This window comes from Mirounga leonina, unplaced genomic scaffold (assembly GCF_011800145.1).
Source record: "Mirounga leonina isolate KUSES-001 unplaced genomic scaffold, KU_Mleo_1.0 Mir_174, whole genome shotgun sequence".
NCBI lineage: Eukaryota > Metazoa > Chordata > Mammalia > Carnivora > Phocidae > Mirounga > Mirounga leonina.
Window position 1 is genome coordinate 11,514,969 of NW_023270451.1, and position 14,027 is coordinate 11,528,995.

Sequence of the window (14,027 nt, forward strand, 5' to 3'; positions counted from 1 at the left end):
AGCAGTGAGGCTGCAAGGTGTGCAGCACGGAAGGTTCCAGGCTCTGGGCTGCTGGATCCTCCTCAGTGAGGTGCCCGCATTCTGCACTTCTTCCCATTTCACACTCACACACCGCTTCTGCTTTAACCAGCATGAGCCTAGATCATCACTTCATTGCTTCCTTTGCGTTTGTGTCCTCTCCTTTATAATACTTCCTGGATCCATTGCTGTGTGAAATCTTATTATATATTCCCTTCAGTTAGTCTCTCCCTTATCCCAAAATACTTACTGATCACCCTAGTGTGGTGGTTAACACCCCTCAGCTTGTGTCCAAGGTTTTATTCAGTTTCAACCTATCCGTACAGGAACATTTCACAGCCGCAGAGCTGATCCCTGCCTTTTGTTACTTACTCTCTGGCAGCGGAAACTTCCTGTGAAGCATTTCTTCTGCCAGGAACACAGTCCCCCTTTCTCAGGGCTTATCCTCAAACTGGTTCAAGTCTGTTGTCCTTTGTGAAACCATTCATGAAAACTTCTCTAGACTATGTTGGAGACACAGCTCTAAGACTTACTGTCCTCTTCCCCTTATCTGAACGTGGCTATCTCCCAGTAGTTATCATTTTACATTGTGTTACTTATTTTTATGTGATTTTTTAAATCTATCCTGAATTACTTTTTGGTATCACCTAAAGCACAGTTTTTACAACACTTCTGAATACAACCCACAGTAAGAAATAGTTATGATACAAGACACACACAGAAACACACGTTTATAGAAGTAAAAAAGAGAGTGATTTGTACTACTTTTCTTCTATTTTCCTGATCAAAATCCCCTAAGTTGATTTTATGAATTACAAACTGGTTATGACCGCTGGGATGAAAAGCACTACTCTAGAAGAAATGTTCAGCGATTATACAACAGTTGTTGGTAGGAGGAAGAAAAGAGGATAGCACCGGACTCATGAAACTCTTCAAGGGGAAACTTCACATTTCCAGAAGAATCTGTCATGTTTGAAACACATTCAACAAGTATAAACTGAGACGTAAAACGTACTGATATTGCTACAGCATCAGACACATATCAAATTATAGAACTGCATACATATAATCAGGTTTTATGAACTATGTACTAAAATGCTATTCTATAAAATTGTATTTTTTCCTTCACAGGTCTGTATGTGTAATATACAACATATATAAAACAGGAAAGGTCCTAACAGTGTTTACAATTTCAACAGACCAGGGTTGGGGGAACAAAACAGCCAACGAAGATGGTACAATGCTGATTTTTCCAAAACTTCCATACCTGAATTTCCCCCGTAATCGGATGAGAGACAACCTTTGTTGCATCAGTAGGCTGCAATATTAAAAACATATATTGTATTAATGGATAAGCCCTTCATAAAATTTACCATGTCAACTTCCTTCTGGAATTTTTATTTGGTCAGAGCATACTGCCTGGAAAATGCACTTCCTTCTCAATATGTGATTTAATTTTATAGATACATAAATCTTTTTTTCATTTTGCTCAGCCTGTTTTGAAGCTACAATTTTATACCTGTAGGAATGCATTTTCAATTACTTAATGAAATGAGCATTTTGGTTTAAAGTACTCAATTTAAGTATTTACAGGTTTCAAAGATCTATACAGAAATGAAAAAGACATTGTTTTTAGATGATGACTGCCTAGGAGCACAAAGGTTAGAGAAGTCCATCCTTGTTCTCCTTCGATGGGTGCTCAACCCCTCCCTGCTCCCTCTAGGGAGGCAAGGCCAATATTATGCACATGTGGACAGACAGGGCCTTATTTTGGGGGTGGCAGGCTGGCCTCCATTTTCGTAAATATCTCCCAGTGTGGGTGCCCCATTACCTGAAACACTATTACAGATCTGGAGTCAGGGATATCATCTCTCCATTTGTACAAATACGGCATTGAAATGTAACAAGTCAGCAATCAGTCATTTTTTTCAGCATTAGGAGCCAGTTTACCAGATCACATTCCTGAATATTCTTAAGGCTTTACCGACATAAGCAACTTATTAAGGAAGTGAGAACTTACATAGAATAGGATAGAACTTTAATTAAGGAATGTGAAATATTAAGAAGTGATTGTCTGAAAAAGATCAATATCTGTTGGACACCGAGCAAACCATGAGCTCCGGGGAGTTCCCTTTCAAGATTAGAGCCAACTACTTTCCTTTCAATGATGTCCTACCTTTGTGAGGTGTTTTTTAATGATTGCGGTGATACAAAATATACTTCAAGAAACTCAGTGAGCTGAGTAAAAAACAGGAAATCACTTAGTGTGCAGTCTGATTTCATGGTCTGAGTAGCTGTGCAATGTCCATCAGCTGCACATATCACAATGAAATGTAATCTAGTTATTAACAATGAAACAAATACATTACTTTTTAAATTTAAATTCAATTAGCCGACTTACAGTTCATTTTATATGTATTGTTTTTTCAATGGCTACCCAGATGTTAGGATTTAAATACTAATTAATTATTTAATAAATAAAACTGTTCTAGGTATATGTTTGGGCATAAGAGAGCCATGGAAAAAAATTACTCAGACATTCAGGGTGCTATGACAAGCAAAGTTTGGGAAACCAATGACCTATTTCATAAGACATGATTAAAGTACTTTAATTGAATCATTTATTCATACCATGACTTGAAAGAAATCATTCAAACTTTAAAGATAAAATGAAGAAGGTTTGTTTTGAATTTCAGAGGCAAACAGCTTGAGGTGGTAAAATAAAAATTTTGAAGATAAAAATTCGTATTGAATTAGTTTTAAACAAAATAATTTAAAATAGTCATATACATAGCTTATATAAACATGTATTTAAATAATTCTGATTCATATTTTACCTTTGTCTACTCAGAAGAAACCATTTTGAGTATTAACAGATTAATAATTACTTATGAATAATCATTTAGAATGTTTACTAGATGGTGTTCTAAGTATCCAAATGTATAATTATGCTAACTGTATTTAAATATTTTAGTTTTAATACATTCCGTTACCTTAATGTTTTATAACTTCATACCGAGTCTCACACCTAATGAAAACACAATGAAGTTAAAACCATAATTCTATAAATTATCTAAAGAACATATGACATTTGTGGACATAGTACCTGACTCAGGGATATGTAAGTTTCAGACCATCACTCAATATTTCCGTAATTTCTCAATATAAATTCTTTAACATTGTAGGATTTGGAGAATAAATGAAAACAATGTATTGTGTTTTATGAATACTACACGTTGATGGGTCAGGAAATATCATTAAACTTATTTATCTATTCACTCATTCATTCATTCATTCATTCAGAAAAAAATGTTTTAAGAAACTATACCAGCTAAATGTTAGAGATAAATGCCCCAAAAGATGAACAGGTAACAGTCTCTTCCTTCAAGAGTGTTAGCATCTAGTGACTATATGTTTTAATTAAAAATGTACGTGTAACATTATATACATATACATCCCAAAAGTGATTAGATTTGATTATTGTTATTACTAGTAAGAGTTAAGTAATCTCTATATCATCACTGAAGAGTAGAATATGAGACCATAGGTAATTTTAAATATTCTAGTAGTTACATTAAAAATATAAGAATCAGCCAGTGAAATTAATTTTTAATAATGTTTTATATAACACAATTTACTCAAACTATTATAATTATACCATGAAATCAATATCAAAATTGTAACCAGATAATTTATATTTTTTCATATTAAGTCTTGATAACTTTGCATTAATTCACATTTACAGTATATCTCAATTCAGACTAGCCACACTTCAAGGGCTCAATTGTCACATGTGGCTATCATTATGGACAATACAGTTCTATAAATTTTTTTTCCAGCAAAAATATAGTAAAACCACATAGGCCACATTCTTGGCATGGAAAAAAATTACTGCATATCATAAAACATGTCAATATAATTTCCTTGATGTTTGTCCTACTATACTTATTTTCATCTTCTAATCATTGCCAAAACTTTGCCACAACAAAAAACAAATTTGGCACCTCTGTAATATTATAGAGACTCACAAGTGCCAATGATGTTTTAATTCACAATATTTATTTATTTGTTACTATGCTGTGTAAGCCCCTCTACTATGTGCTTAAGAAGCACAGAGAAAGTAAGAAAGGGGTTTTGGTTCTTAAGGAGCTTGCAGCCTAACTGGGAGGATAAAATAAGGAAACTAGTAGCTACAATCAAGGTACAAATTGTTGGGGCACCTGGGTGGTTAAGCATCTGCCTTTGGCTCAGGTCATGATCCTGGGGCCCTAGGATCGAGCCCAGCATCGGGCTCCCTGCTCAGCAGGAAGCCTGCTTCTCCCTGTCCCGCTCCCCCTGCTTGTGTTCCCTCTCTCACTGTGTCTCTCTCTGTGTCAAATAAATAAATAAAAATCTTTAAAAAAAAAAAAGATACAGACTGTCTTAAGAGATACATAAAGCATGGGGCACTTCAGAGGGAGGAGAAAAGGAAAAAGGATACCTTCTGATTTTAAGGCAGGAATGGGCTATGGAAAGATTTCATGGACAAAGCCTTCCTATTATTCTTACTTCATTTTTGCTTACAGCTTATCACTGGCTCTTCATTTCCTGCAGACTGCAGTGTAAAAGCCAGGCATGGCACATAATATCCTCCAATTTACAACCGTCTAGGCTTTTCCTTTATTTCTTATCCCTGTATTTTTTTGTACACTTACATTCTAGGCAGGCAATTTCTGTTTCTGAGATTTTTTTTCATGTTGCACTCTCTGCTTGGAATGTTGGTCCCTTTATCCCCTTTACCAAATCAGTTCATTAGCTAAACACCAGCTTTCTTAACCTCACTCTTCATGCCCTCACTGTAGTTCTTAATGACATCCAACATTATATACCTTCAATGAATTTGTTTACATATCATTGTATTTTAGATCAGTACCTTTTAAACTTCAAGGGGCAGCACACACACTTGGAGAACTTTTTAAAACCCTGGTTGCTTGGTCTTATCCCCATAGTTTCTAATTCAGAAGGTATAAAGTGGGATCAGGAATTTGCATTTTTAGCATGTTTCTAGATAATACTGATGCTGTTACTGGGAATCACACTTTAGGAACTACTGGTCTACCTAGTCTGCAGGGAAGGGATTTTATCCATCTTTGTATCTTGTACAAAGTGTGACCCCTGACACTGAGGTGCCATTCAAAAATGTCTGTGGAAAGTAGGAATAAGTTGGAAACCCTAATATATAGAGTACTTATTAGCAAGGCTATTGTAAAGATTGAACGTTATACTTACTGTAATAATTTCCCAAGGAAAACCACTGACCAAGCCCTTTTAGACTGAGCAGGATAGGGTCATAGGCAGAGGTGAGGCAGTCAACTTTCTAGGGAGCAGGGATACTTTTTAAACAGGGTAGTGACCCAATCAGATCACTGTTACAGATCAGACAGTTGGAAGGTAGTTTAAGAGGAAGGAAGAGAGAATGGTGAATGGAGTTAGCAGTAGTGAGTATAATAATGTTGGGGAAAAAAATAATGCTTTGCTAAAGAAAATTGGTGAGTTCAGAGAAGACAGAAAATCACTACAGCCTTATTAGAAAATTAGAATTCTCAGGATCAAGATTCAGTGACTGATCAGACACTGTGAATGGAGAAAAAAGAGAAGCAATGGTGGTCTTAAATTTGTACTTAATTTTCTGGAAGGATGGTGATGTCAGTTGTTGAAATAAAAAATATATTAGGATGAGAAACTTATTATAATGTGCTTGGTTTGGAAACTTTGCTAGCAGAGTTTGTTATGTCTTGAGGCCTTCTACCTGGAAACATTAAGAAAGGAATGAGAAATACCAGTCTCAGGAGACAGAGAGCCTCCATGAGGTAATTCTTGAAAACTAACACACAATTGCTTGTGGTAAATATGGGAAATTATAGTTGTGTTAAAATTTGTTTTGAAATTGAATCTAACTATTCTTGAAATTATTCTTTGAGAAGCCCTGCTATATTTAATTTGGGACAAGTCATCAAAAGATACAATGATTAAGATCATCTTACCTTTGTTGTTTGTTTCTGAATAAAAGGGATTTGGGGGACACCTGGAGATACCTGCTGTTTTTATACTTCGTAAAAAAAACTTTGTTTTCTGAAGTCCAGTCAGTTTACCCAAGCATGGCCTGTCCCTCCCATATATCTTACTATGTAAAGAGAAATCTTTATTCTTGTTTAAACAAAAGAATACTTTTTCCAATATATTTACTGACTATAATGAGAATTTCTTTATTAAGAATCAAATCTATGAAGAAAAAGCTGCAAAATGTCTACATTTCATCTGCTTTTATAAGGTTAAAAAACTAATTCTATGTTTTCTTTTAATAGCCCAGTAGCTTGGAAATAATAGTGTTAGAAACATTTATTTCAAATGAAGACTTCCAACAAGGGAACATTTATTAGCATAGAATTAGGGATAAAATTCAAAATGGCAATTTTATATTACCGGTTTTCCTTATTTCTTTTTTTTTTTCTTTTTTTAAAAAGACTTATCTATTTATTTGAGAGAGAGAGATCATGGGGGGGGGGGCAGAGACAGAATCTCAGGCAGACTCCCGTGGAGTACAGAGCCCAATGCGGGGCTCCATCTCATGACCCAGAGTTCATAACCTGAGCTAAAATCAAGAGCTGGACACTTAAATGACTGAGCCACCCAGGCACCCCAATTAGTATGGAATTAGGGATAAAATTCAAAGTAGCAATTCTATATTACAGGTTTTCCTCATTGTCCTAAATCCTCTTTATCTCTGCATCCTTTATACCTTTTATTTAAATGATCAAATCCAATGTAATGTATATCTTGCATTTCCAAAAAGATGCAAAGCTAATGTTCCATACATAAAGAGGCTCAGATTTATGCAACAACTACAGAGAAAAAGAATCAGGAATTACAAAGCATTAGACACATTGTTCAAGTGTCTCATAATAATAATTTGCTAAAATATTTTAAGAAATGTAGAAATATATCATCTTTATAACATCTTGATTAGTTATATGTTAAGAAATGGAATTTTTTTTTTGTTTCAATAAAATGAGAAATCACAAGAAAAACACCTTAGAAAATGATACTGGATTTCCTTTGTCCTTGTCTGAATAAGGAGCAGGAGAAAATAAGTAACTCAGAGGTCACTTCTCACCTTGCTGCTGCTGTGTTTCTTTTTGCTCACGGAGGGGGACCCTGGTTGCCCGGGGCTGGGAACGGAACTGGATCCCGCTGATGTAGGACCTGAATGAACGTGAGATCCTTTCTCCACAACGGATGACACAATCAGTGGAGACTGTTGCAACGAAACCTTCTGGAGCTCTGCTGCCAACTGCTTAGGGTCAACCCCTGGGGATTTCGCTTTATCCACTACAACAAAATGAAGTGACTATGTATTTCTCAGTTTCATAGGTACTTAATACCATGGAGCTTATGCGAGTTCTAGATGACAAGGTAATTTTACATGCACAGCTGTATGAAAAGTTCTGCAGGCCTGGGTCTGTTCTTTAGTGCAGTAACCCAGACTCTTAGAATGCTGGCTGCAGCAGAGAAAATGTTCAGTAAATATTTGTTAAACAAATAAGTGATGTTTCTCATGTAATAATCGATCTATATTTATAAGACTCTGGTTGTTAGCTCAGAAAGAGTTAAGTCTGTTTCATCACGTCCTTATGAAATTACATGTTGATTTTTTTCTTCATAAGAAAAAGGCAATCAAAAGATTCAAGAATGAGTGTTCTATAGTCTGGTTATGCTAAAGAGAATCAAGTATTTTCTAAAAATTCCATAAAACCCCAAGTAAATGGCTCCATGGATTACTCTGGTGGGATGAATTTATTTTTAAAGAATTAAAAATGTAAACTCACACAGCAAGAATTCTGTATGAATTTCTTTCACGGGTCTAACATGCAAGTATGTGTTTCCCTAGAATGCTAAAATGTAGCTGTATTGCTTTTGATTTTGTTTATGATTACATAAATAAATAAATAAACATCTATTAGTCTATAACTGCATCTTGCCCATACAGTATCAATGATTGTCTATATATCTTCATCTACAGCTTCATGTGCCCCTATAACTACCTTTCAGTTACGTCTTCACCTTAACCCACAGTGGAAAACAGATGACTTTCACCTACCGGCTTTTGGTGGCTCGTGAAGTTCCAGGTGCTGGGGATTTTCAGAGTCTGAGAGCATATTGAGGTCCCTAAAAATTAAAACAAAGAAATTAAGAAAGAAATTGAGGAAACCAGAGACAAAAGGCCCTTTTTTTCAACTACCTTGATTTTTTTTTTCAGTAGGTAAATGAGAAGTGGTTAATGATATAAAGCAATTTCCAAGCATGCTCATCCTTCTAACCAAATATATATTTGCAATGCTGTTAAAAGTCAGCTGATAAAAATGATTATTTAAGGTGAAATCTTTATGGATTAAATGTAAGTTCATTTTGAAATACTATACACAGACATGAAATCTAAATGGGTTTAGGCTTTCATTTAAATGAAGCATGTTTCAGTAAAAGCATGAAAGGGGAGAACTACTGACATAATCAGACACAAAATTAGCTGAATTCTTTCTATGCTTTCGACTTTGATTCCGAGCACAAGAAATCTGTAAAACTTGTATTCACTTTATTTTCTAATTACTGAAAATCTTGCTGACTGGCAAAGGTTCCACCTTAACAATTTTAAATTAAAAGAGTCATGAATAGCCAAAAAATGGAAACAAAAAGATGGGGAAAAACTCACAGTCTTACACATATTTCTGCTTCCCCACTTTGCTGACTAATGATACTCTGCACTTCTTCATACGTTTTAGAAGTTAAAGGAATTCCATTCCATTCCAATACTTGCATCCCTAAAGAGACAAATTCAAGTATAAAATTAAAAATGTGTTGTATTTCTAGTCGGGGTCCATAAGGCATAGAAGACATTTAAAAACCAACTCAGCACACCAATTCAGAGAGCATCAGTTCAACGTTCTCTGGAACATTAATGCCACATGTAGTTTGATTTCATCACTCACCTGAACACATCAAATGTGTCTACTACAACATGCAAAATGTTGCTTTTGAAAACTTATTAAATATTACCAAACACATGCATTTTGTTCACACTACTTTAGTAAAGAAAACATTATTGAACATATATTGCTTAGGCCAATTTTGTGTAGGAAAAAAAAGCACCAATATAATTTTCCTATGGGGAACAAGCATCTAGAAGAGTATAAACTTCCATATTCCATAATGGAATGGGAGAGGTGAAAAAAAGTCATTAGTAGCTTGTTGTGAAGCTCCCCTTAAGAAGCTGTTAATTGCTTCAACTTTGCTCAGATAAGACAGATTTCCACGTGGTATTTTTTTCTTTTTCTTCACTGCATGCAAGACATCCCTGAGTAGAATCAGCAGGCATGTTACAGAGAGGACAGCTTCATGGGTGTGTGTGTGTGTGTATGTGTGTGTGTGGTGGTCCATGTGGTAGGACAAGGCCCTGGGCTTAGAAGGGCCCATGCTTGGTTTAACACATCACTGGCGCCATTTTGAAATTCTTAATAATGTTTCAACAAAGAACTCTATATCTTCTTTTTGCGTTGGATAGCTCCAATTATGTTCCTGGATTAATTAGAGGGCATTTCATGTTTCCTCTCTGTCTAGAAAGATAATTTTCAATAAAAAATTGTAGTAACAGTGTTTCAACATTTTAAATTTTGTTTCTTTGGTCCATTTTATATGAGCTGTCAAAATAATTTAGGAGTACATATTTGGCATGAATCATATGGTCCTAATATGCCACTATGTGAATGGATAGAAATTAGATGAAACTATCCAAGTTATAGTGCCCAAATATTTGTGAAAGCTACCAGCTTTACCTAATAAAAATCTGTGTGCCATAATTAGGCTATAATTGAAATAAAAAGAAATACTTGAACAATTAGCTTTTCAATGAGCTTCACAGATGCCTATGTGAAATTCCCTATTGCAAACCATTGGCTTCAGTGGAAAACTTTAAACATGGCATAATTGAATCTTCAAAAGTTTTAATGATTTTGATATACACTGGAAAGCATATTACCAGTTGCAAACAAGTAAGGGAAATTCTTTTTACTACAGTGAAATGGCAAAAGAAGTTCATAAAAATGTCCACAATAACACAAACAAAAATGGCTTTTCTAGAACTTACTCCAACAAAACTTTATCTTCAGATGGGCCTTAAGTTTAATTCAACAATCCCAGGCTGTTGTACGTACAAAATGAGAAAATTACATAAGAGACAATGATGATACCACTAAAGAAAAATTTAGCACTACAAAAGGAAAAGCACACTGAAAAACACACTTTTTAAAAAAAGTCAGCATAAAGAGTATATTTATGTAAAGATGATTTTGAATTGAAACAAATTATAGTGTTATAATTGCATTGTCACTTTTCAGCAAGAGCATATTTTATGAAAATAAATAGCTGCATAATCTTCATGCTGCTTCTCTTGGATTAACTTGTTTATTTTTCACCTCTCAAAATAAAAGGGCAAATTTACAAGACATAATTACCAATGAAATTAAAAAATGCTTCCAGTATTACAAAGGGAAAACTATTTAGAATTGTTAATAAAATTGCTGAAAAAAACAACAACAGATAACTAGAAGCTTGCGTAGAAATAAACCTGAGGTCATAAACTACACAATCTGTTCTGTTCCATGATACACAGACTGAACTTCTTTTCTCTTCATTCAGTTTTCCACCAGAGTTTGTGCAGGACTGTGGTTCAAAAGATTTTGCCAGTACTTGGTTCCAGTGGTGAGTATCAGATGCTAGAGGAATGTGATGACTTGCACATCATCCTTTAATAATACCTTTCCTATCTGTCACCTCTTCAAATCCCTACAAATCCTACAAGAACCATACTAAAATAACCAAGTGAATATAACCAATCACTCCTTACTAATTCATGACAAGGTTTTAATAATTGTGAGAATTAAGTATGATATGATTTCAAATACAATATTCTTGAAAAAAGTTAGTTCAAAATCCTTTAAACTATTTTAAAATGCAGTAAAAATTTGTTGAACATGATCATGCTACATTGAGGATCACTATGATAAATGTGATAAAGTACACTAAAATAAAGTAATATTTTATCATTTAATTGACTTGAATGGAAGCAGAGTCAATCCGAAGATAACCCTGTACTCTTTGTTTTAGAAATAATTCCTGGAAGGCAGCGTACACATGAATGGTTATATCAATTATTTAGTATTATGAGCAAACATTTACATTTTCTTTATATTTAAATTATATCAACATGTATATTAATGAATTGTTCAACTTTGAGAGTGGACAGATGATGTTTCAATTATATTCCTAGAAAGTACCTACACTAATAGCTTTTAATAGGAAAACTAAGATCATCTGAATTTTTCTTGAATGTGCAACAACCGATGACAGGATTTGCTGCTCAGAATCTTATATTTTAACATGTTATTTAAAACAAAAAAGATAATCAGGTAATGTTTGAATAAAAAAATAACTTTTATAACTTCTAGGATTACTTAACTTATATCTCCTAAAACTAGTAAATGCTATTCTTTATAATGCACAACTTCATGTATGTTATTTCTTTGTCTATATTTATTATTTACCATTACATCACAAACATCTTATGGATTACATTTGAGTTAACAGTTGAAATCTTATAGGCATATCCAAAAGTATATAACACAAATGCTCATGACTGTTTTTTTTTTTTATTCCACAACTATTTTTTCAGCACCTAGTAAGTGGCAGGCTCTACACAATTAGTCACTTACGTGGTGATCACGACCTTGCATCCAATATTGTATGCTGTCATAAAAATTAATAAAAATGATACTCTACTGGAAAAAAACAGAAACATCTTAGCAGTTAGTAAAATTAAGATGATTCAGAGAGGAAGAATTTTAAAAGTGTTATAGGTATATATAAAAAGGCTCAGACTCATTAGTGATTAGAAAGTACAGATTAAAGCAATAATGACATACTAGTGAGCTCTCATCATCTTGCAAAAAGTTTAAAAGCCAGAAAATACCAGGTGTTGACCAGGATGGAGGATCAGGGGATCCGGACTCCAAAGGAGATTATACTTGCTGGATGGCTGTTCAGCTTTACCCCCACTCTGTGATGTGAGAATGCTATGACTAAGGGTTAGGAAAATACAACAACTGCTTGTTTACAATTTATAAACATGTAATTATTTTAATGGGAATGCAGATAAGTACACCCCTCTGAAGGGCAATGAGGCAGAACATCATGAAATTAAACACATGTATACTCTATGATTCAGAAATCTTGCTGAGTGTCTATTTGTGGGAGGGGGCAGTATCAGGAGAAATGGGACAATGAGAGTATAGTAAGTGCTCAAGATGAAAACATCTGGCAGAGGGTGCAGGAAAAAGACCGTATCAGGCGTTAACACCAAAAGGTGGATCCACCTTAAAACTACTTTCCAAGTAAAACCAAGTGAGAGACAGGATCTGTCTATAGGACAATGACATTTGATGTACATTAAAATGCTACTCATACCAGGTAACATTATATATTTAAAGAAAAATAACAGAAATTTTGTAAATTATAATAGTTGTTCATGAACAGAAGAAGGAAAAGGGAAAAGAAAATGAGATAAAAGAAAATGAATAAATTAATGAACAAACAAAAAACACAAAAGCCACACACTCACACACACACACACACACATACATACATACATGAGGGAAACTTACATGAACCAATGAGGCTGGCGTGCTACGGAATGAGAATCTAATGCCATTGGGGTAGCAGAACAGAACAAAACAAAACCCAGACTTAATTTTAAAATATACGTATATAATAAATTAATCATAATTTATTGTTTGGCACCTTTTCTCCACTGATATTATTAACCATGACTATAGATTAATTTCCTAAATCTGGACATTTGCTCTCAAAAGTCCTTTATAAATTAGCAGCAGCAGCAAAACAGAATTTGAAATGGTCATTTGCCTTGGCTTTCTGAATCGTGAACAAACCCTGCAAGTGAGTTTCAGGGGTCCAATATAGTGTCCACATCAGTTACACTAATTACTCATTCATTTTCAAGTGATGGAATGTTAATAGAAGAGAAATACATAGATAGATGCATTTGATTCTTTTATAAAGTTATTTTTCAATATTTTAAAACTTTAACCAATTTATCCATTAACATAAAGGAAGGAAAGAAAAAAATGGTGGAAGAAACGAAAATCAGGAAGGGAAAAAAGAGTGGTGGGAAGGTATCTTTAGTAAAGGGAAAAAATAGTATTTGAATAACATCCTGCCTATTTAGAGGACAAAGGAGACTCCCTCAATCATGAGAAGACATTAAAAACCCAGATATATTTTCCTGAGAAAACTCATCTAGAAGCATACAATCTTAAGGTTGGCAAGTATCTTCTTGAAGGGCTAATATAATAATAATATTGCCATTTTTTGTCATTATGATTGCTATTATCTTTACTCTTGGAATACATAATTCGATCAAAACTTAAAACAGAGCCTTGGCACATAACATACATAAACCTGGAGCGACTTTCACTGAAGCGGTCTCTTTCTGCCTACTTTTTCCCTCCTCACTCTCCATACTCTAGAGATATCCTCAGGGACTTTCAGGAACCCTGTTTCCCTGGTTTACCTGAATGAGTTGAGTTTAAAATGACCTCACAGGGCTCTTGATGTAATAAGCACTGGGTGTTATATACAACTGATGAATCACTGAACTCTACTTCAGAAACTAATAATATACTATATGTTAATTAATTGAATTTAGATAAAATCAAATTTAAAAATAAAAATAAAAATAAAATGACCTCACAACTTGAATAGGGCATCAGAACAACTTCCATTAACAAGGACAATGTCTCTAGAGATACAGTGAAAGGAACATAATCTGAATTTCATTGAGAATGTAGTCTGAATTGCTAAAAAGGGCTACAATAAAATGTTATATTTTGGTTTTTTAACCAATA

General features: G+C 34.2%; 1 protein-coding gene across 1 annotated transcript in view; it reads right to left on the reverse strand.

Annotated features, from left to right (window-relative positions):
- PCLO (piccolo presynaptic cytomatrix protein) overlaps positions 1-14,027 on the reverse strand; it is a 392,880-nt gene that overhangs the window by 74,588 nt on the left and 304,265 nt on the right. Inside the window, exons 11-14 of the mRNA XM_035020471.1 lie at positions 8,765-8,873; positions 8,156-8,223; positions 7,172-7,386; positions 1,286-1,336 (exon numbers count right to left, since the gene is read on the reverse strand). Of these exons, the coding sequence (XP_034876362.1) occupies positions 1,286-1,336; positions 7,172-7,386; positions 8,156-8,223; positions 8,765-8,873 (443 nt within the window). The remainder of the gene's footprint in view (positions 1-1,285; positions 1,337-7,171; positions 7,387-8,155; positions 8,224-8,764; positions 8,874-14,027) is intronic.